General features: G+C 33.0%; 3 protein-coding genes across 3 annotated transcripts; 1 reads left to right on the top strand and 2 right to left on the bottom strand.

Annotated features, from left to right (window-relative positions):
* Positions 1–3,403: 3,403 nt before the first annotated feature.
* On the bottom strand, positions 3,404–8,525 carry LOC105325205 (peroxisomal membrane protein PEX16). Its single transcript, XM_011424698.4, has 10 exons — positions 8,365–8,525; positions 5,890–6,002; positions 5,613–5,746; positions 5,260–5,377; positions 4,988–5,108; positions 4,723–4,872; positions 4,364–4,436; positions 3,867–3,986; positions 3,594–3,658; positions 3,404–3,489 (listed from the first exon to the last, which is right to left on the bottom strand). Exons 1-10 carry the CDS (start codon positions 8,495–8,497, stop codon positions 3,428–3,430), a joined length of 1,089 nt encoding a protein of 362 aa, XP_011423000.3. The 5' UTR covers positions 8,498–8,525; the 3' UTR covers positions 3,404–3,427.
* A 160-nt stretch (positions 8,526–8,685) lies between these two features.
* LOC105325011 (xylosyl- and glucuronyltransferase LARGE1) lies at positions 8,686–17,480 on the top strand. The gene is made up of 19 exons (XM_011424384.4): positions 8,686–8,765; positions 8,946–9,007; positions 9,695–9,789; positions 10,087–10,189; positions 10,302–10,407; positions 10,691–10,862; positions 11,154–11,188; positions 11,353–11,448; positions 11,750–11,833; positions 12,053–12,130; positions 12,237–12,368; positions 12,663–12,788; positions 13,234–13,698; positions 14,304–14,459; positions 14,800–14,906; positions 15,018–15,090; positions 15,412–15,536; positions 16,346–16,444; positions 16,922–17,480. Exons 3-19 carry the CDS (start codon positions 9,696–9,698, stop codon positions 17,007–17,009), a joined length of 2,139 nt encoding a protein of 712 aa, XP_011422686.2. The 5' UTR covers positions 8,686–8,765; positions 8,946–9,007; position 9,695; the 3' UTR covers positions 17,010–17,480.
* Positions 16,783–23,385, bottom strand: LOC105325081 (uncharacterized). Its single transcript, XM_011424495.4, has 4 exons — positions 23,238–23,385; positions 21,849–21,987; positions 20,519–20,659; positions 16,783–17,981 (listed from the first exon to the last, which is right to left on the bottom strand). The coding sequence occupies exons 1-4, from the start codon at positions 23,287–23,289 to the stop codon at positions 17,924–17,926; spliced, it is 390 nt and encodes a 129-aa protein (XP_011422797.3). The 5' UTR covers positions 23,290–23,385; the 3' UTR covers positions 16,783–17,923.
* Between the last annotated feature and the right edge of the window lie 1,300 nt (positions 23,386–24,685).

The following is a 24,685-nucleotide window of genomic DNA, read 5'->3' as shown; positions in this document are numbered from 1 at the left end:
AAATGTATGGGAACAACCAACAATGAAAACAAGCAGAGGTTTTCTCAGACATTTTATTGAATTCTTTACAAGAAAGCCAAGAGTTTTAAAGGTCATATCAATTTACAATTACAATTGAAAACTTCATTTGAAATTATATCATCATATGAATCCTGTAAGTTTAATTCGATTGTAGCAATGTCTGTGCCTTGTTTGCAAAATAAAAACGACAATACTTGCTTGAAACAATTGATCTTTATCAATCGCTTGATTGATTGATAGCTTACTGTTTTGCTATTTTCGAGACTATTTATCTTAAGTTATGATATCACAAAATGCTGGTGAATGAATTCAAATCAAATACCTCACTGGTTTTGGGCAACGAAGCTCAAGGTTTCACTGCTGCATAGTTGTTGTTTTTTTTGTTATTACGTCCGAGTTTGGTCGCAGACGGGGATCGAACCTGCGATCTTTTGCATATGGAGGCCACCGCTGTAGTCAAACACTCGTCCAGGTTTTTGCATAAAGCTTTTGAATGTGTTGTCATGGTGACAATTGAGCGTTGAAACAGCAAACAATCAATACAAAATATATCGAGATTGTGAAATTCATAGGTTCTGTTTTACATAGTTTGAGATGTTTTATTCACGCAAAAGATAACATCCAAAAGTAATTTAGTACATGGTGTATATTATATCTATTGTAGGTTGTGTATACAGTGAATCGAGGACAGGGTGTGAGGAGTTACATCATAAATATTTATCGAGGAAATTATTCTTCATGGATAGTTTGAGAAGAGTTGCTTATATTTGAAATGAAATTGTTTAATCTTATCTTCGTTTTTCACAATCTAGGTGTTCTGTTCTGATAAAATAGGTGAAGGAAAGCATCTGAGATAAAGACCAGATGAAAGACAGGCGAATTACAAATAATTACATCAACTTTAAAACAGCGATAGCTCGGTCCGACCCTATTTATTGAGTTGTTTTGATGCTCCAGAAAAAAGTTCAAAAAGAAACAAAGGTCTAGATAAGCAAGCATGCAAACTGTGTCACTAAACTTTATTGCATTGCATTCTTACCGCCGCCAAGAAACTTTCTGGCCAAAAAATAGACTGGCTATGCCTATCTGATATGCGCGATGTACGATAGAGACAGAGGACCAGTCTAGCCAAAAAAAGAGGAAATCAGAAGAATGAAAAAATACTGTACCGCCCCTTTACATAAAAGTTCAGTAAACTTCCATAGAAAGTACCCGAGTCAGAGGGGAAAAACAGAGTTCGGTAAATTTCCTTATCGTTCCTGCGTAGTGTCCATTCAGCGAGTAGAAGCAGTGTTCCAGTAACCTACTTAAATTGTGTTCTATTATATTCTAAGCTCTTTATTATCGAGTATGAAATGTTCTGTTGATGGAACTTATGGTACATGTACATGTAATTTCTATACTTTATTTGAAAACTGGAGAACTTTAATTGACAACAGAAATAAGAACACTCGGCTTTGGATCGGGGGTGTCTGCTGCAGCAAACATGCTTGTCACTTTAATTTTTTATTTTTCCCGTGTGAAGCACAGAGCATAAAACCAAAGTAGAACAACGGAAGACGCTCTTACATAATTTTTCTATCGATTTGGGGATATTTAGCTGAATTTTTCCTTCTTGAGATATCTTTCGCTGTCAATGAAGCATGTTTATGAACAAATGATCTGGGGTAATCGGATCGCGGAAGATTTTGCATTTTGACAACAATATGAATTTCCCTAGAGTAAATGAATGCGAAGACGGTATTGTGAGCATGATCGAGTCATCATTTCTAGGTGTGCACTTTCGGTTATCGAATTAAAAAAAATCTTCTTTACTTTAAAATTCAACATAAAATGTCTATTCTTTTTTTCTGAAATGGAGAGAGAGAGAGAGAGAGAGAGAGAGAGAGAGAGAGAGACGTGCGTCAGATCAAACAAAGTTACTATTTGCACATGCACTTCGGATAACGAGGTGTGTTAACAATATCTATACTTGTGTTTTTGTGTCCCGTTTCCTGTGTCGTGAACAGACTCTAGGTGTACTTTGTGTGTACACAATCACTAAAAAAAAACCAAGAACTTGTCTTTTAAATTTACACTATAGAGATTTTTTTTAAACTTTAGATTGAAGATAAAATGTTTGATAAAAATCGAAGAAATTTTTCGATTTTGTGTGTTTTGACGGGGTCGATTTTATCATCGGAAAAAGCAAACTAAGGAAGAATGGAGTGTTAGCAGAAATGTGCAAGACGATATGTGGGGAGTGCTTTATTGGACAATTTATTTTCTTTGACGTGTGCCTCTCCTTAGAATCACTCAAAGGTTGTTAGAAAGGTTAAACCATGAATGATTAAAAAAGGTAGAGGAGCTACAAATATCCGCTTTATAAATCTTCCAAATTAAAAAAAGTTAAGTTATGCAAGTTCTAGTAATTTTGATTTTACCCTTGAAAATAAGACTTGAAATATGTTTTATAATTACTAGTATGTACCGGGTACCCATTTAGAGCATGAATGAAAAGAGGCACCGTCAAACTGAATACACTAACCACAAATTTCTAGCATTTAAACAACATCAGATATTGTAAATGACACCGTCGATATTATGCACTGTAAACCGCAATTTTTTCAATTGACGGATACCCACGGTTGATCAAGTCTTCTACTACGATTAAACTCACGGGTGATCACGTCTTTTCTCTGGTGACCACATCTTGATTGAGGAGTTAAACCTGTGATCGCCCGTTTGTATATCCGACGATGCACGTTTGCCAGAATTATTTCAACAACTACATAATCTGGAATGGTAGCCAGGGTCAGTTCCACTTTCACTGCATTGTTCCGGGCAACCAAAAAGATTGATAGCCTTGTCAAAGTTAAACTGATCAATTTACGACAGACCCTAAAACAAGCCATTTTGTTTTGGCATGCATTAAAATCTCGCCCTTCATATTCATTATACAGTGCATCTATTTTTATTCAGACAACCTAAAATAAACGTCTCTTATTCCAAGAAAGTTTGACACTACAAAGGTCACGTGCAAATTCAAAGGACGACAACTTTGGTAGCAATATTTTCAAAATACTTTTAATACCAAGATGTATAACTCTATATACAACACAAAATACAAGCTTATTTATAACCAAGTTTATTTATAAAATTTCTGACACATTTTACTGCATTCTTAAACATCTTAAATTTACAACACAGAACGATCTTATTAACAATGTTACTCCTTTGAGGCCATGGTGATATAATCAAAATATCTGCAAACCCTTACTATAATTTTTTTTTAAAACATTGTATGATCAAAATCAGTAAATGTTACTCAAATACAAAAGTATTGCATTGGGAGAAAATTAGGTACTTCCATATTTTCTCATCACAGCGTGGTTTTGATTAAAAAAAAATCAGTCATGTTCCAAGCTCAAGCCGACCAAAGGTAGAAGTAAACTTTCTGCCATGAAGGTAGGTAATCAATTATTGGTCCTAAAATGGATTAAAAATAAAAATGGATTGTTATAATGGTACAATCATGATAATAAAAGTTATCTTATGATAGACCAATGGCTGAAAGCATGACATGTACTTACTCAATAGAATACCCAGGCCTGGTACATTGTCAGCTAGTACTCTTAATGTGGATAAAATCTTCATCCTGTTAAATAAACCAACCAAGTTTGAGGATCATAAATGTTTAATACCGTAAGTTACATGTGACAAACCAAGCATAGCCCCTATCCATGATGGAATGGAATGGAATAGAATGATTCCATTTTTATAGTGACTTGCAATACGGTGAAATTCATGTAGTTAGAGAAATGAAAATATTTAAGAAGAGCAAAAGATAGCTAGTAATTTCATACTTGGAATAGCTGTCAAAGAATGGTGATCGCAGCAAATAATACAAAAGCAAGAGTGATCTCCTCTTGATTTCCCTTTTCTCCTCTGGGTTCATGTCCTTTGTGTCTCCCATCATACACAGACTAGAAAAATCAATAAATTCATATTTGAAACTTTTTAAAAACAAACAACATATCATACTTTTATTACTTTTTTATGTACTGTGGTTTTATTAATATTCGTGGGCATCCATTTTCGTAGGTTTAATAAACATCATAGTTTCAAGGATACATAAATTCATGAACAATGATCCTATCAATACATTGATACAATATGCTATAAAAAAAATTGCACTTCAATGAAATTCAATGTCATTGATCAACTCAACAACAAAATCCAGAAAATTTGTATTCAATGAACACTGGTGAAACCACAGTAGATAAATATGTTCAAATATTGGTATCTTAATTTTACCTTAATTGCATGAGCTCAAAGTCTCTTAATTTTTTTTTACATGTACCTTGCAATATCGATGGTTCCAGACATAATCCATGGTTTCCATGACATTGTCCCACAGACATACATGCCAAATACTATTGTCAATTAAGAATTCATCATATTAAATTATACTAATACATAACATATTCCTCAAAATTTTTATCTATTTCGATGCTACTATGTGTTAGAGCTTCATGTAGGTCTTATATTATATATCAAAAAAATCATCCATGTCAACCTGTAATGGTTCTAACAATGGTTCTTACAAATAATTTAAAAACCAAAAACTTATTGGAATTCAATAGTTATTTCCCCCCCCCCCCCCCCCAAATAATTTTTGGTCAAAACTTTTATTAGAAGCTTTCTGTCAATAGAGGATACAATGAATGAGTGGTCTGGCAATATACAGGGTCTCTCCCCATAGCCTCTGCTTGGACAGTTTGGTGGGGTTATAGAAGGTAAGTTGTGCTTTCTCATTCTCATTCCCACCATGGCCAGGCAGTCTCCAGGAGCGAAAGTTGATGGGAGGAGCTATTGTGAAAAAATGCACCATTCCCTAATCAGTAAGAGTTCAATCCCATGGCTGCATAAAAAAGAATTTGGTTACATTCATATGTCTAGATATCAAAGATGATGGAATATTTACCTGCTGAGAGTCTCCTTATGGTCTTGCCTGATCGTTTGAGAGTGAATGTCATTTCATTTGGTCCATTCACAGATTCTCCCTCCGTCTCACCTTCTAGATTTTCTTGGAATTCTTGCATTTCCTTTTTGGGTAAAAATTGTATCAATCATTTTTTTTAAATAAAGAAAGAGGCTAATCCTATGATTTTTGAACAGGTGAATATTGTCAATGATGAAGAAAATATTTTTAAAATCATAAGAAATCCTAGCAGTATTGTCAGTAAAAGGCTTTACCTCAGTAGGATTGTGTTTGAACTGCTTTGTGTACTTGTCTCTGTCTAATGGTGCAATGGGTGGAATGGGCTGTATTCCTCCATGATGTTTCCACAATAAAATTAATCTCCATATTGCTCTGATAATATAGAAACTGAACATTAATAGTGTCCTTCATGTACCCGGTGATAAATACATTGTGCATATTGGATCAAAATGTGCAATGTTCAGTGCAATGAGTTATATTATTTTACATGCAATTCTCAGATAAAAAACAATTTTAAAAGGTAGAATTTCTAACCAACACAGAAGTTTTCACCTTCAGAGTAATATAATTGTAATGTCTTTACAATTATTACTTCTGTTTTTCTTACTTGGTCAGCTGTATGATGACAATCAAAACCCATTTTCCAGTCTCTCCCCATTTTCTGTATGCTGCCATCTCAATAAATACTTCCCCATATTCCAACACTGTCAGAAATCTTCTTAGTTTTTCCACTGACAAAGGCTACATAAAACATATGCTTAATCAGATATGCATTCAAAAGTATTTACTAGCAAAATGTTTTTCTTTCAACAGTTCTGTAATTTTGCTATTATTCATCACTATTGATTACCTGCTTAATCCTAATGATGCATAAAACAACTTACAATTTTTTGAGCAAACGTTGATGCATTCTTGATGATGGTATCATTGACTAATACCAAAAGGTTTGAGGCCAGGTACACCAGTTCAGAGAAAACCTGTGAATCTTCAAACCGGCCTTCAAAAGAACAGATCAAATGCTTATTTCTACATGAGCAAATTTCTAAAAGGTCTTAAATCATACAAAAGCAAAATTTTTAACATCCATGCACAAGAGCGACATGTGGTACATGTTCTAAACGGGTACTTTATAGTTTAAAAATTGTCAATAAAATTTGTACACAAGTCTTTTGTGGCTTTCAAAGTTTCTTTACCCCCAATCCAAGCTGCTTAAGGAATTGACTCTTGTTTAAAAGCTATCTAAATATATTATAACAAGATATGTATATATATTTTTTTTTTAAATGATCTAAAGCACTTATTTTGAAAATGAAGTTACATATGCCTTAAAAATAACCTATGGTCCAGTCCCAAACATAAAAAATTAACTATTTACAAAAAGTTGAAAAATTGTTTTATCTGTCACCCTCAAATTATAAAAACCGCCTTAATGAATCACAATTTAAGAATCAGGGATGTGCAATTACCATCGCCCGACGCCTGGGGTTACCGATTTTAGAGGTCGGACTAGCTGTATTGTGTTAGCCCGTTGGTCCCAAAATATGCCAGTAAATTTGAATGCCCTAGTAGGAAAAGTGTATCGTCATTGTGTTTTCACTGCTCCTTTTGAGACAGAGTCATGATGGCCAAAAGATTTCTTGTGCATCTTTTTCTCTTGCTACATTCTTCTGAGTAGCGTCTACAAACACTCTGCAGGAAGTTTCATACTTTGAAATTTTACCGACAGTTGACTAGTGGCTATACCATCTTCCCAAGTCAAGCAGATAATCACCTCAATGGCTTCGATACTTACAAGTGCAGCTGTTTTCAAGTGACAATCACTGTAAAATGACTCCCTTTTCCTTTTGTGTTGAATTGACATTTCTTTCTTTTATTTATTAATTTCTTTTACAGAGAGAGAGAGAGAGAGAGAGAGAGAGAGAGAGAGAGAGAGAGAGAGAGAGAGAGAGAGAGAAAGTGTATTACAGAGATATCATAAAATTTATGTACCGGTAGTAACTATTCTCATGAACACATTTTAAAGTTACCTGCTTAGTGAATTAAAAAAAAAATATTTTGCATATAACTGTTTGTGCATTTTCCATTATTTTCAATTAAATTTACCATTACATAATTAAATGCATAGTTGTACTTTGTACATGGAAATTCGAAAGAATAAAATACATGCACACATAGATAGTTGCAGTGATTTGATAGTCTAAGTCTGTTCACAATTACAATGCTATGTTAGGGCTTTCTGATATAAACACCAAGACTAACTTTGTAACTAAAATAAGTAGCAATGAAGTTGAATATTTTTTAACTAGTCTATTGCAGAAAACATTAGATTAATAAATATTTTGTATATTAATAATTATATGCTAGTATCATATAGGATATAAAGAATAATCTTATTGTGACGAGGCTACACTCGGGTCACAGTAACAATTCGTCCCATGTACTTGCAATGTAGCAGCCGCTAAGCGGATCAGCTTCGCGTCAATTTTAAGTCTGTTCAACATAATCCACACAGGAAAAACACATTTTTATACATTACAAATCTTTTTGAACATTCATATGTAGCTTAGTCCACAAAATATCAATTTAATGAGTCGTACAAGGCATATTAAAATACGCATTTGAATTTGCCTGCCATTTTGTCGGAAATCAAACTCAGAAGGTCTCGGATTTTATTGTTAACATGGCAACCATAAACAATGAATTTTCATACTTGATGATAAAAGTGGCAGCGATTTCGTTGCAAAAAACAGTTAATTTGGTAATATGGGATTATAAAGAGCAACATTGTAGGTATTTGAGACCAATAACACGAAAATTTAGGCAAGATAAAGCGCAATATAATTTTTTAATTTGCTACGAAGCAAGTATATGTGATGAATTCTATCGTTAAACCGGGTCCGTAGGACATCTGTCATTTTAACGATAGAACATTCGATCTACATACAGGAGAAAACATTCTGTACCGCTACCTAAAAAGGTTTTTTTTTTTTAGAAAATGAAATGTCAATGTTCAACAATCATCTGGCTTGTAACTTTGAATCTTGGGGCTTGGACTAGTAACTTTGTAATCCGAGATTACTCTAACCCTAACAGAGGAATCTCGGATTATAGTAACTTTGTTACTCCCGCTAGCCTATGGGCTAGTGGTCAACTTTTGTGATTGCACACCCCTGAGAATTATCTAGTATCCGCCTTATTCAAACGGAAACTTAACGTGATACAATATATGATAGTGCTTCGCATGCAGAATTGACAAGATTTATCATAATAGGTCAAAATTTAGGTTCTCGTCAGCGTTGAAAGAGAAAGTAGATCTCATGTTAATGCAAATAACATTATTCTTGGTCATCAGTAATTACCAGCAATGATATATGAGAGTAGCCTGGATGTTGCCTCTATCTGACTAACTGTCTCTGGAAAATCTGATACGTAACGTTTATATTTTTCCCACACTTGAGATAGGAATTCGTTGCCTTTGCTTTTGGTAGCCATTTTTGTAAGTATTTAGTAACTTGTTCTAAAGTTAAGTCATATAAACTTTTAATGAACTTAATGAAGCATAAAATACGTTTAAAAATATTACATATCACGAACTTATTTTTACCATTGCAAACTTCTCAATGTAACTAATAAATTAATGCAGATATACTCGTAGAATCGGTAGAAATCATCAACGTACGAGTTATTGAATTCCTACACACCGCTTCCTAAAGAAACTATCAAGATTATTTATTTCTTGTCTTTTAATTTAAAGAGACAGGTAAGTTATTGAAGGGAAATGATCATATTCCATTACATAAAAAAATCGATTTGTCTTTGACATGTTTTTTTTTTGCAATTTAGTCGTTCGATCGGCCATATAACCATAATTTTATTTAATATAAAACAACGAAGGTTAGCATGTCATAATAGCTGTTTTGTATTTATGTTTTGTATTTAGATTAATAAAGGGCATGAAAAGGAACTCAATATGTGAAACGTTACTTTAGAGTCAGATTTTAGGTAAGAAATTTCATTTAATAAAACCTTTTTTTATTAAATTGGTCTGTGAACCAATAATGGAAAAAAAAGTAAAATCAGATATTATGCTCTGTCCTAAGTTTCTGCTTCTACCACTTTTTGCACAATATATCAATGATTATAAATACCTTAATGCCCAAACTAGGTTTATCCACTAGAACAAAAGAAGTCCAGATTTTCTGTTTTGAAACGCCCCCTCTACTGCTTCAGGTTTCAATACACAGATGACAGTCCAAAATATATAGTCTTTGGGGATTTTGCATTGCAAACAAATGAAAAGTATCGGATGATAACATTGAAAAATTGTGTGAGGTGTTCCGAGTATTTCCAAATGGAGAAAAGATGTATACACATTTACCAGAAATTTGTTTTCGTTCACGTTAATTTCTTCGGGTAAAAACAGATAAAGTTTGAATGAAGAAATCTTGGATTTTTTCCCTTGCATCAATTTCAATTCTACTTTATTGATTTGACAGGTATTTGTATTTTCATTAAAATTCATCAAAAAGTGATGGAAACAGTAACCTGGGACAGCTAAACTATAAAAGAAAAAACTTGCATCTATACAAAATATGATTCAGTATATTAAACTGTACATAAGCATGACTGAATACTGGTATAATTATCATATTGCAATTGTGTTAATTATATGGTACTTGAATTTAATAGGATGATCCGGCTTTCCAGACAAGGCCTTGTGCTATTACTGATAGCAGGTGCTTTTCCTACTCTGATACTGGTGTACCTCACATTCACCTCAGATGGTAAGCTTATAACTTAAATGGAATCAATTTGCATCCATTTACTTGTATCATTATCCATAGCATTGTCAAAAACCCATGTTCTTTAAATTAGTTTTTTAACCTAACTCTTAACTCTTTGATTTGGTACAAAATGTTATTAATAAGATTATCCTTTTCCTAACGACAAGAATACAAATTGTATGAATATAGACTGACTTTTCTCATTAAAAAAATGTTTCAATTGCCTTATAAAACTGATTCTTTTCATTAGGTTTAACAAACTAATTTGCACAAAATAATTGGTGGGTGTTTTTCCAGATGGGTACGCAGGGGAAGCTACATTCCAAAGACTTGAGCTAAAGTTTGCAAGTAAGCTAAGAGAGCTAAGCATGGACAACAGAGCTCTTAGAAAACAAGTCAGGTATACTCAGAGAACTAAATTAATTGATTATTTATCCTTTATTACCTTGGTTTATTATATGTTCCATATATATTTAAGAGAAATAATGTAACATGGTGATATCCTTGTTCAGCTTGGCTCGGACAGAGTTGGCAGCATTTGAAATGAATGTAGATGAAGCAAGTCCCAAATCATTCAACAACTGTGCCAATACTCAGCAGGAGGTTCCAAAATGTGAGGTATAACCAGAAAAAGTATAATAACACATTATTATTGTATAAATGGAAAATACTGTAGAAGTATTAATCATTTCAATATAATAGTTAGTAATGATTTTAATGACAGAGGGTTTTTTTCTTTGGTGAAGAGGCTCTGCATTGATGTAAATGTCCAAACACAAATTGCATATGTATCTGCATAACAAATACTATGTGCAAATTTAGCATAGGTCAAATTCTACTCCATATCATTTAAGTTTTTAGTCTAATTTTAGAATGTTTTATTTTTCTTTTTTTTCTCCAGGTGATACATATAGCCATTGTATGTTCTGGACACAAGTCAACAAGAGATGTTGTGACCCTCATCAAGAGTGTCTTGTTCTATCGAAAAAATCCTCTACATTTCCACTTCCTCTCCGACACCACTGCACAGGTCATTCTGAACTACCTGTTTGAGACTTGGAGTGTTCCTGATGGTCTGTAGAAATGGGCATTGTGGCCCTTCAGGCCTTTGACTTTTAATTTGATCTCAACTTGTATATTTATTCCATTATATCCATCATGGGCAAATTTGCAATAACTTTGTAAAATGCATAGATACCATTAATAAATTTCTTTTATTTCATTTATAAAGTTTGAAGGACAAATATCATTTTGATGATGAAAAAAATATTTTGAGGCTGAGGATCCGAGAACCTTAAGATTATCAAAGATTTGTTTAGATTTGATGTAGAAATGTTTCATTCAAAAATTCTTTTTATTTTCAGTCAAAATCAGTTTCTATCATGCAGATAAAGTAAAGGTAAATATTTTATTAAAGTGTATATACTGTAGATATCTTTTTTCATGTGTTTATTAGGAATACATAGAATGGAAAAGATAAAGGTAAATGTATTTTGATTTTTATTCGCATGTTTGAAATACATCAAATGAAATAGATAATATTTATTTTGATTTGTTTATTAGGAAGACATTGAATGGATCCACAACAAACATTACTCTGGTATATATGGCCTGCTGAAGTTAGTCCTACCTAAAACACTCCCAACATCTCTGGAAAAGGTCAGAATCCTCATGTACATCTAACTCAGTCAGTATCAGAATCCTCATGTACATCTAACTCAGTCAGTATCAGAATCCTCATGTACATCTAACTCAGTCAGTATCAGAATCCTCATGTACATCTAACTCAGTCAGTACACATTTACTTGTAAAATTTGGAGAGAGAGAGAGAGAGAGAGAGAGAGAGAGAGAGAGAGAGAGAGAGAGAGAGAGAGAGAGAGAGAGAGAGAGAGAGAGAGAGAGAGATGGTGGATAGCTCTCAAGTTAGAAAGATTTGAACCTATGTAAATTTTTTCCACAGGTGATTGTCTTGGATACAGATGTTAGTTTTGCCACTGACATTGCAGAGCTATGGAAAATGTTCAGTTTTCTTAATGGATTAAAGGTAGGGTTTGTATGGTATAACAGAAAATCTTCAGTCATTGAAATATGCATTCTTGGACAATATCGAAACAAATAAACAGAATGATAATGTCTATGAGTTTGATTTTGGCAAAAAACAAATTCTCTTTTTCACTTTGCTTCCCTTTCAAGTTTTTAAGATTGAAAGATCTATCTGACTTGTCTGGAATGAGTAATATAGATTTTTTCTGACTTTATGAAGGTGCTTGGTTTGGTAGAAAACCAGAGTGACTGGTACTTGGGGAAAATTTGGAAGAACCACATTCCATGGCCAGCCTTGGTATGTCCAATCAGTCTGTCTTGTTCTATTGTGATATTATTTGTATCCATTGTACTGTTTTGATACTTGTGTCCCATTTGAATGTAATTCTGTGGAATGCTTTCAGGGTCGTGGATTTAACACGGGGGTCATTTTGATGAATTTGCGCGTTCTGAGGGAGATGAATTGGATGGAGATGTGGAAGAAAATTGCTGTGAAAGAACTAGAGACAATGCAGTACACACAGCTAGCTGATCAGGTAAGGCAGACCTATACAAAAATAGCATATAAATATTACAATGCAATTTTGATGCTTTTCATGTGACCTAAAATGAATGAACTAACAGCATTTGCAACTTCTTTAGCACCATGACATTAAAATCAACTCACAAAATCTCTTTGTGAGAAATATTAGGCCTTGAAATAGTTGCAAATTTCATTAGTATTTACTTGTATATCCCTGGTGTGATTATACTTTGGTATCTGAATTTTGAAAAAAGTGCATGTATCTATATCAATTTTCTCTACTTGTATTTAATTGTTTTTGAAACAGGATATTTTCAATGCGGTTTTGAAGGAACACCCCTACTTTGTGTACCATTTACCTTGTCAGTGGAACGTTCAGCTGTCAGATAACAGTAAGAGTGACAAGTGTTACAATCAGCTGGAAGAACCCAAGGTAAACATTAAGTTATTAAGAAGAAATGAGAATGGCATGCAAAATTCAGACAAACTTCAAACAATCTCAGTGGAACTTAAACTTGAGTTAAAATTTCAACCTATCATTCGAATCATAATATTTGCCATGACGATGTTTACATATACATGCACTTAATGAAAATGAGAATATGGCTTGTTTTATGCAATATGCTTTAAGTGATCAATATTTAAGAAATAAGAATTTTTATATACTGATATGTTTAAAAAAAGTTTTAGCTTTGTGACATCAGTGATTGTAAATACATATGTATCATAAATTCAATCTAAATTTAACACTTTAATAATAATACTGTAAATCCCAACAGGTGTTTCTCAAAATTTCCTCCATCATTATACTAAACTCTAATCATTTTAATATGTTTATGTTTTAAAAGTGTTTATTTTGACATTTCTGGTTGCTTTAGATAATTCATTGGAATTCACCTAAGAAGTTTAAAGTGGAAAACAAGCACGTGGATTATTTCAGAAACTTGCACTTAGCATTTGTGGAATATGACGGCAATCTGCTACGTCGAGAGCTGTTTGGTTGTGAGAAATCAGAGGATGCAAATCCAACAGCAGCCCAAGAGGAGATAGGCGAGGATGAATGCTTCGAGTTCCGACGCGAGCAATCGCTTGTCCATCGCACGCACCTGTTCTACCTGGACTACAAATACCAGCCCGAGGAGTACGATGTGACCCTAGTGACCCAATTAAGTATCGACCGCCTCCAGATGTTGGAACTGCTGTCAAATCGCTGGGAGGGGCCGATCAGCCTCGCCCTTTACTTGTCCGATGCTGAGGCCCAACAGTTCCTGAAGTATGCCCAGGATTCAGAAATATTGACCAAGAGAACAAACATTGGATATCATATTGTGTACAAAGATGGGGTGAGCAAAAATACTAGGGGCACATTTTACAAAAGAACTAATGATAAAGTCATGATTCTTTCCAATCTTGTTGATTATCAGTAATCTATCCTCAGTGCAGAAAATGTATACAAAATCATTTATTCCAAGTTATTTTGATCTCAATTTGTACTTTTCACTTTCATTAAGTTGAAACATTTAGAAGCATAGCTGATGAATAATCTAAATTTATCTGTTTGGTCATAAGGTCTTTTGTAAAATGCAGGCCAGGATTATTGTTTGATTTGTTTCAATAACAGAGGAATAAAATCCATATGTTTTTTATATCAATTCATTAATTTAGATTTTAGGTACTTAAACATGTATGACATACCGGTACATGTCTGAAAAGCAGTCGAAATTCAAAATGATATTATGATAAAATAGAATACATATATGTCGTTTTATATATCCATTACTTAGATATAAGTATATATTAATGACATGTAATTTCATTATTTATCTTTAGTTTTAGAGTGATGATTTGTGTCTAGGTTAAATAAAGGGGAAAACAGTGTCAATGATTTTGTAGGTGTAAATTATCTTTCTTTGAATAACAAACATTCTGTGTATTGTAATAATTTTAGCAATTTTATCCTGTGAATTACCTGCGCAATGTGGCCCTGAACCAGAGCCAGACATCTCACATGTTTCTGAGTGACATAGACTTTTTACCCATGCCCGGCCTGTATAATCACCTGAAAAGTGTTGTATCAAGGATTGACATGGAAAAAGAAAATAAAGTAAGTCTAAGGATTAACATGGAAAAAGAAAGTAAAGTAAGTCTAAGGATTGACATGGAAAAAGAAAGTAAAGTAAGTTTAATGATTGATATGGAAAAACAAATTAAAGTAAGTCTAAGGATTGACATGGAAAAAGAAAGTAAAGTAAGTCTGAGGGTTGACATGGAAAAAGAAAGTAAAGTAAGTCTGATGAACAACAAAATAATTCAGTCACTCGTTTAGTGGGTTGTTATACGTGTCAAACTCTTGAAGGAAAAAGATATCAGTACACTTTAAGGTAAACCAAAAACTTGATGATGCTCTTTTCGATTAAGGATAGAAATTTTTTTTTTTTTTGCAGGCTTTAGTCATACCAGCTTTTGAAACCCAGAGGTATAGATTAGAATTTCCCACTACAAAAGCCGACCTCTTGACAAAGCTGGATAAGGAAGAAATATTTACTTTTAGGTATTTAAATTATATGTTGGCTTAATAATATAAAAGTATAAACATGAGAATGAATTTGAGTCTTCATGTTGTAAAAATTACACAATATGAATTTTGGAATTGAAATTTTAGATACGATGTTTGGCCACAAGGCCACCTTCCAACGAACTACACCAAATGGAGAACTGCTAAAGCTATGTATACTGTAAGTGATATTCAGTCAACTGTTTGGAAATCATTTAAATTTAGAGGACCAATTTTTATCGAATGCCAGATTTCAGAGGGCACATGTGATAATTTTGTGGATTCACTCTAATGAATCATATATCAAATTTCATAATTTGCTGAGGACTAAAACTTATGGGTGAGGGCTAGTTACGAAATCTATGAAAATTGAGCCACTACCAAATACTAATCATTCCACATTGTATGTATGTCATAATATAGAGTGCATTTTAAAAAATGTTCCAGGTACTGCTGACTGTATATACTTTTAAAGACCTTCTGTAAATGTTGTTTTTTACAGGTGAAATGGGAGCGTGATTATGAGCCATACATTGTTGTCAAGAAAGGGATTCCTCTGTTTGACCATCGCTTTGTTGGCTTTGGATGGAACAAAGTCTCCCATGCAATACTACTAGATCTTTTAGGGTAAGAATGATGAACTTTTCCTTCAGATTTAGGATGTATTTACTGAAATTGAATTTGATCTATAAATGCTCTTAAAGCATATCCAGGATTAGGAGCATTCAGATACTGAATATAATGAATGAAATGTGTTTTCCATTTTCTGTTTTTTTTAATTTATCATTATTTCGACTAAGTACAGTCACACCTGCTGTTACGGCCACTTTTAATCAGTGGCCACTCCCCATGAGCGGCCACTTTCAATCCCGCCCGTTTAGTTTTTCATTATATTTTAACTCATTTAAGCAGCTACCTGTCTAATGCGGCCAGCGGCCAGTGTTTTTTGGTCCCAAAATTATCAAATGGTCAGCCTTGCGCTTAACATGTTATATCAACCCTAATATTTCTGACGAATTCAGGGTAAAAATCGAGCATTGTGAAGAAATGGAAAGTAAGAAGAGGTCTTCACATTTTAAAAAAAAAGATCTATATAACTTAGTAAACAAGGCATGTCCTCACGTACGATATTGGAGATTGTGTCATGATTTTGTGTGACAATAATTTGTAAATTATCTCCACGACACAAAAAACAAAATGACAAAACTTTTTTTCAGAAATCTGTGTAAAATAAAAAGAATTTCATGTGACATAACTTCTTAATTTGTTAAAGTGTTAAAATTATGTTTGAAAATGAATATACTTCATTGGTTTGAAACCGGGAATAAGAGGCCACCTGTCTTAAGTGACCAATTTTTATTCTCTCACAAGTGGCCGCTTAAACCAAGTGTGACTGTTCTTGATAAATGTTTATTTATATTTTTGTTATGTTGCAGGTACAAATTTGTTGTCTTGCCAGATGCATTCATTATTCATATGCCTCATGCTCCTAGTCTAGAGATCACCAAGTTCCGTAACAATGCACTATACAGAAAGTGAGTCTTTACATTCTTACTGCCAGAATGTACAATTTACAGTCAAGGAGGCTGGCTGGTCAAGAAATTAACCATCATATCTTCCTTAAATTTTTAGATATGATTTGTTTCATTATTATCTACATGTACATGTATCAATTTGTACAGGAAAAATCTATATATTTAAGCATTACATTTGAACATTTTTCCTATGTCTTATACAAAGCTCTCCTTCAAGTGGAGATTAATAGAGTCTATTACCGGTAATGGTCAAGACCACCCAGCCCTCGTAAATGGTATTTTTTCTTAATACTGGTGTAATTAAAATGAAATCACTTTTAAAAACGAAATTAACAAAAGATATTCTCAAGATTTATTTAGAAAAAGTGTAGTATTACATGTATAAAGGTAATATAACATAAAAAAATCAACATTCTCTGCCTTCCTCTCTCTTTCTCAAAAAACTGCATTCAAATGTATTTGTTTCTTATTTTACAGTTGTCTTAAGACTTTGAAAGGTGAATATCAGCGAGATTTATCTAGAAAATATGGATTGAAGGCCCTCAAATACTTGTCAGTGGACTGAGCAGTGATTTCACATTGTCATGAAATCAGAGACATCCTGTATTATTCTCTTTCTTAAAAGTTTAATAGTTTTACCTCATATATAAGTTTAAAGATACTCAAGACATTGTTAACCTCAGTTGAATTTAACAAGGCAGCCAAAACAAAACATGTAGTGTCTTCCTATAAGCCATAAACCTCTGTCTGATTTTTAGTGTCAAATCTTGACTATATAAGCATCAACAAAAAGTTTTTGTAAACCTACTATTATTTGCATGCGATAGATCTTCGCCAGGTTTGCAAGAGCCTCGTTGTTGCAAATTTTTCTCGCCTCGAACCAGTCCTTGTTGAATTGTTTTTTATAACAACACTAGTATAAAAAAGGACTTTGTCAAAAATTAGTTTGGACAATGAAAGTTTAATTGTTTACATGTTATTTGTGCATTTATTAATTCAGATCTTCTACCTGTGCATCATTTAAATGGCCAGTATATTTCGTTTAAAAAAATCGTGCTAACAATTCTGGAACAATACTTCATTTTATGAGGTATAATTTCATCATATACATATTGTATTCTTATGAACTGCCATATTGCAATATTTTGTTGAAATATTGAGTAATTTTATTTTTAGACTATAGTCATAACCATCACTCATGTATGAGAAAGAAGATTGTATATCAAATATTTGGATTTTAAAACAGCTGTACTTAGTTTTATAGATGCACGTTTCTTTTTATATTTGTATTTGATATAATGCAGGCATTGTGCAGGGCTTTCAAATGTAATTTGTTGTGCTATTTATTTGATATTTTTTTTTATGAAACATTGTTGTGTATTTTGAGTATGATTTCTCAAAAGTGTATTATGAATTTTTTTATACAGCAACTTCGTAATACAAATACAAAATGGATAAAAGACACAAATTTAACCCATCTTATGTCTTCTCTCCTGACTGACTATTTGTTAGAGGAATGGATGATGCATGTTCAACCCTGAAAAAAATAGATCTGTTTTATTAATAAGGATACACAGACTTATTAAATGAAAATAATCTGACCAAATCACCTCTTGACATTTTAATGATCAATAATACAGCTCATATGTTCTCATTATCTTGGTGAGATTTATTATTTTAAACAGAGGGACATGATTTCTACCTCCAAGAGGATCACTTATCATGTTCAGGAGTGGATCCAGAAATTTTTTTGAGGGGGGGGGGGTGTCAATACACATTTCAATTCCACCACCGCCAACCCAAAAAGCATCCACCAAAATATTTCAGATGAAGAGTTGGCAATCAAAGATTGCAGTTCGATTTTCTTCATTTATACACTGTATTTATGTATATTTTTAATAAGTTATTAAAGGTATATGTAGCGTATTTTGAGTGAATAACAATAATAACCTCTGATTATTTCCTTCATTTCTTGACTTAAACATTATGATAGGACTTTCACACAAACAACACTTTAGAAGTCAATCGCTTAACAAAGAGACAAGAAATAAAAAAAAATATTTTTTAACGGTACGGTAAAAATTACAAAAGATTTGAATTAACCCTGCCTAAAGGAGTGTCGGAGGAGAATGTTCCAAACATACGATTTCCTATAATTTTTTCCCATTGAAAGGTCAACATATCAGTAAACTACGTGCAAAATATAAAGTATATTGACCGGATAGTTTATCTGTTTACCGCGTTCAAATTTTGGTCGTATGTCCGAATCTTCACCGACATATAGACAAATCAGCTTGAAAAAGATTTTTTACTGGTATGTTCAACCTATGTAGTAAACAAAAACGGGACACGAGCCTTGTTTTCATGACAAAGAATTGTGAGCCCTGTATCCTGCTTATAACTTTACGACTGAATCTCCAATTTCATTTGATCATTTGAAATGCATTTTTAAAGCATTATAAATAATGAACACAGGAACAATAGAATTTGACAAAAATCGTGACCATGTCCCTTTAATAGTAACTGTTAACAAGAGGCCCAGGGGCCAGATCAATTACCTGAGCAACAAAAACCTTAACTCTGATCGAATTAGCATTGCAGTATCACAATCAAAATATCTTGAAAACTAACTTGTACAGAAAATATATTCCTACATTGTATATCACCCCCCCCCCCCCCCACACACACACACACTTTTTTGATCACACTTAAGGTTTCTCCACCCTCGATGTTTTTATGGTTTAATCTGTGTAATTTTTGTTTAAATTTGATGATTAATATGCAAACAATCAAATTAACGTTAAATATTGGTATGTTGCAAATATTTTGTTCATGCTGTAGGAGCTAACACAAGTACACTATCAGGACAGTTATAGCAACGACTGCTCTCTTTTATTTTAACTAATTTTGATATAATAAAGCAATTTTTAAAAGAAATTAATCGCAATCCTTTATTTTAAGTATTTTAACATTTTAAGGCCATTTAAAATTGCCAGTATGAAAGCTATCACATTTACAGTGCATTTTGATACGATTTTTCAACCATGAATAAGTACAGTTTAGCAACATAAAACGTCTATAACTTTTGAAATAATGGTTCAAACTCACTGAAAATTGGTACATTTGTAATTCATTATATATCCTATCTAAATCTGCAAAGAAATGTTTACCTTGCCTGGTAAAAAAATATGAATTGTGGTCTTTGTCAAGTTTGCCTATATACGGTTTTATCAGTTTTTCATTGAATTCAGCGATTTCAACTCAAACTACTCTCTATGAATTGTTAAACATTGGTGTCCTTATACTTTACATAGCTTAAAATGTGTTAAACACAAGTATACATCAAGAAATATTGGCAAAACTATGCACCACATAACACTTTTATTATAACCGATAACGGTAAAATATTCCGGATTGCTCACAGTGACGTCACACGACAATCGAAAGACCTTAAATCTGCACAACCCGTGCTTTCACACAAGTTACTGCTTTTTGGACTCCAGAATATTTTTAAAGATTTTCTCAATATATTCCTGTGTAAAAATTCACCCCCCCCCCCCCCCCATACTTTATGAGAAGAAGATTTTTAAAGATTTTCCACAAGTGGATTCTCGCCTCGAGGAATTTTTGAATAAAGAATAAATAAACACTCTCAGTACATACATCCCTCAGGGAGAGGGGTATTTTCTCCGTTTCCATGTCGATGATACTAAAATCGTGTTTCATCTTTATTACACATTATTAACAATTTATGTCGTTCTACATTAATGAATGGCCTACGTGACTATGCTGTTTGAAACAACTACCCAAAGTCCAAGCTCTTGTTAAAATGGTTCTCACTAAAGACAGAACATGTTTTATGGGCCTAGAGTTTGTGAAACGTCTAATTATAAGAAGCATAATGTTTATTTTTATTCAAATATATGTCAACAATTTTTTTACTCCAAATGCGCCACATATACCTTTAATTTATTTTTTGAGGGAGGAGGAGAATGATTATTTACAAATAAGGGGGTTTGTGAAAACTTGTGAACTGATTGCAAATGTCTCCAAAGCCAGTTCACAATTTATTACCTGTCTTTCTTATTAATTCCGAGGCTTTCCTGAATGGTCTGACCGGAGATCCACTGCACATCACGGTGTAGACACGTGTACACTCCCACAATGACCAACACGAACACACAAATACTCCCCCACAACTTGAACTGTTCCCGGCTGTTCAAAACAGATGCACTTTAGCTTACAAGTTTTTGTTGTAAAATAAAAGAATAAGGCATGTAATATGCCCCTATTAAGCGAAAGGATAGGAAAACTGAAAAATATAAGACCGATAGCGGTTTTTTTTTCACCAACCCGTTCTCAACGAAGTGTATTTCATTAAGGGGGATGTGCGGTTATCTTGTACATTTGAGAATAAGAATGTAAACATTTCTTGAACTGGCTTGTTTCTGCCCGAAACTGGCCAAAAATGTTGCCAAAAGATATAAAAGCAATAAATATGGAGTCCTACATGTCATTTTCTTTCAAAAGTATGCACATAAGAACAGGACAATACCTTTTTAGATCAGAACAGCTGTCGAACTGCGCAACTACAGACGTATTTTAAGATTTAAAAATCTGAAAAAATATGAAGGGGGTTCATTGGTGTCCTCTCTACAACCATTTGGTGAGAAAAAATTTGAATCTTGCTCATTTAAGTTGTAACTGTCTTAAAGTAAGGTACCCTATTCTTAAAATGGGCCTCAAAAACCACAAGATATATTTTGTCTTTGTCTATGGAGGTACATTGCAGATATATTTTCATTTAAATATAATGAATACTTTTTTGATTTAAGACAATCACTTTTTGGACCCCTATCCTACTTTTAAAAGAACAGGCCTAGGACAATGCCTATATTTTACAGAGGACACTAATGAACCCCCTTCATATTTTCTCAGATTTTTAAATCTTCAAATTAAGTCCGTTGCTGCGCAGTTCGACATCTGTTCTAAGTGATTAAAAAGGCATTGTCCTGTTCTTGTATGCACACTTTAAAAAAACAAACATGTAAGACTTAATATTTATTGCTTTTATATCTTTTGGCAATATTTTTGGCCAGTTTTGGGCAGAAACAGTTCATGAAATGTTTACATTCTTATCGTCGAATGTACAGGATGGCAGCACACCCTCTTAAAGCGTTGCAATAAGTTTCAAGAATTGCGCCTTTACACAACAAAATGTATTTGACAAATTTTGTTTATTTGTTATGGTATAAATCGGTTCATTTGAAGCAGTTGTTAACATTCAACTAACATACCAATATACATGTATATTTGTTCCATCTTACCGGTATTCACGAATATTGCGACGATGACATATATGCATGCTTGATTGGATAACAAAAGAAAAGAAAAAGAATCGTACGTATTTTTGACGTAGTTTGGTTCGCAGCATGTAAATTGCCCGTCCATCTCGCAGCAAGCGCTTAAATCCGGGTCGTTACAGGAGTAGATGTTTCCTTGACGATACCCGATGTCGTCATTCTTTAGGCATTGGACGCCGCCTGTAATAACATCCGAGGAGAGGTAGAATCGGTAAAAGAGTCCTAAAGTTTAGGATCTTTATTGTTAATGATAAAAACGCCTGCTGTGTCGGGCGCTTTATGGGTGGAGAATGTATTTAATAACAAATCAATGTTTTTAATATTCCTTTGCACACCAAAGATTCAAAGCAGAGATGAGAATGATAAAAGTTGTTGCTGTGCTGCACGCACCGAAAGGGTGGAGAAGGTATTTAATCATAAAATTATTTTTTTAACTACAACTGAATGTTAATTATAATGACTATTAGGGTTTCCAAGGTAACAAAATGAAACTCTAGATTTTAAAACAGATATCACATGTCAGATTCTTTAATGTTATAATGCTATACGTCAAAATTTAGCTACGAAAATAACAAAATGTGCTATTTGAGTACAATCAAGCGTATGGTACAATGTATTTAGAAAAGTATTTTATATTGTTTCTTAGACATTGCATTTTAAATGATTTGATTTTGGTTATGATACTCTATAACCAACAAAATGTGTTCACATATATAAATTATAAACTGCGTTGAGGTACTAGTAGTTTTAGTTTTATAAACAGCAAAGTCTAGCCTAAACTGCATTTCAAAACCCATTTTATATGTGCATTTTAATTTCTAGCAATACTTGTTGAAAATAATACAATTTACAATATAAGTGACAAAATTGCGTCAAATGCATTGAAACTTTTTTTGACGTGAGAATTGTTGTTACATAAGCAACGCAGACTAAACAATAGATTGATTTTTGATTTCTCGACAATTCAAAAGCACATTTTAACAACATTTATAAATTTGAAAAGAGGAAACATCGAAATTTATGCTAATTAGCAAAATCAATGATTGTATAAATACACTGCTATATCAAAACCTATATCAAAAAGTCCTTAACGAATTGTTCATAAAAAAATAACCATCTTAACGTACATAACATTTTTTTAAATCATAAAAACGCACACCATTCGATGTGAATTTAAAATATTATGACTATTTTATGTATTAAATGTACTAGTATATGTACATGTAAGTCCAATAAGTATTTTTGTTCGTAGTGTCCTTTCTGACATACTTATTTCTTAAATAAGATCTGCAATATGGCTACTTTTTATTTAAGAAATAAAATATGTCAGAAAGGACAATCATTTACTGTACATGTAGAAGCAATTTTTTACGCTTTTAAACTTTTTCTTATATATGTTTAATACCTAAAATAGATAAAAACTTACTCACCAGCGTTTTTAAAGAAATTCCAAAACAGCCAGATTACGAGAAACGCACACATGCCATGTGAATGTTTGTAGCGTTATGTGGAGTCTGAGACCGCCCGTGATTGGTGAGATCAATCTATACCTGTCCATCGTGTCACGGGACACTCTCTGTCTATTCTACTGATCTTCTAATCTGTTAAGCTTTGTGCAGAATATTATGTCGTTGGGTACGAGGTATTGTGCGTGGAATAGCATATTATCTCATTATTATAAAGCTTTTTGATTCAGAGTTAATAACAGATAAGGCGGTGCACTTTAAGGTTGACGGGTGCAAGAGTTTAAAAATAAAATTATACCATTTTTGTTTTTACGATTTTCACACGATGAATGGAAAAATATTACGTAATGTTGGAGAAACTACATTTATACCGAAAAAAATTCTCCCACAAATGAAAGAATGTTAAATAACGTTAAAAAAAAAATACTCGTTCCGCCTGCCCAGTAGAACAGTTACTGTATGTAGATTTGTCTGATGGTTGAAACCGATGATTTTGAATCATAAAGTGTCAGTAATATTTACCTTGCAGTTCTAAAACACTTATAGTACCAGGACTTTGTAAATTTGACTGCATAACTTTAGTTCTGTAAGAAAAAATGAATCGAAAGACTATCATCCCAAATTTGTCGAAAGATCTATAGGTATTCAGATAATTTTCAGATATCTACAAATTTGACGTTTTCTCTTATACGCTTTATGAAATCATAGTTATGGCATCGCATGAAAAGAAAGGTAAATGATTACTTCCATATTTGGAAGGTATTTCCATTTGAAAGTGGTTACCATTAAAGGGGAAAACCACGAATGCCATATCTAAACACAAGTATAGCAAAAAAAAGATTGACCTTCATTGGTTTTAATTCTCCTATAAAGTTTTACATGATAAAATCATTGTACATTGTATAATCATTATATTTCGAAAAGGAGGTTGAAATTTGTAAAGAAAACTTTAAGCGTTATTATATTGCCGAGTCTATATTCTCAAACAAATCTTTGATAGCTTTTTTAAAGCAACACATATTATTCATCTAGCGAAGAGGGATCCCATAATAATAAATAAATATGTCTGAAAAAAATTATTTTGATAGGTCCAATTATTTGATGATAAATCTATAGAATGCAGAGTTGTAGCTCTCCGGAAAATTTATGTACAACCAAGACCAGATTGTCTTCCAATTTCCCCATGGAAAGGCGACAGTTCTACGACTATAGTTAATATTATGCGTGTGCTGTATATAAACTGTTTTATCGTTGTATTTTCCCACCCAAATAAACGGGTAAACATAAAAAAGCAAGACTGTAATTTATCTTTCGGTAGTTAATCAAACGCAATATCGATACAATCAAAGGACTGATAAGCCAGCATGCAGTCGAACGTATGCAATCGTATAACGACTTGTATTAGAGTCACT

The sequence above is a fragment of the Magallana gigas genome, chromosome 5 (genome assembly GCF_963853765.1).
Source record: "Magallana gigas chromosome 5, xbMagGiga1.1, whole genome shotgun sequence".
Lineage (NCBI taxonomy): Eukaryota > Metazoa > Mollusca > Bivalvia > Ostreida > Ostreidae > Magallana > Magallana gigas.
The sequence above is the reverse complement of the archived record's forward strand: the minus strand, read 5'-3'. Positions and strand labels throughout refer to the sequence as shown.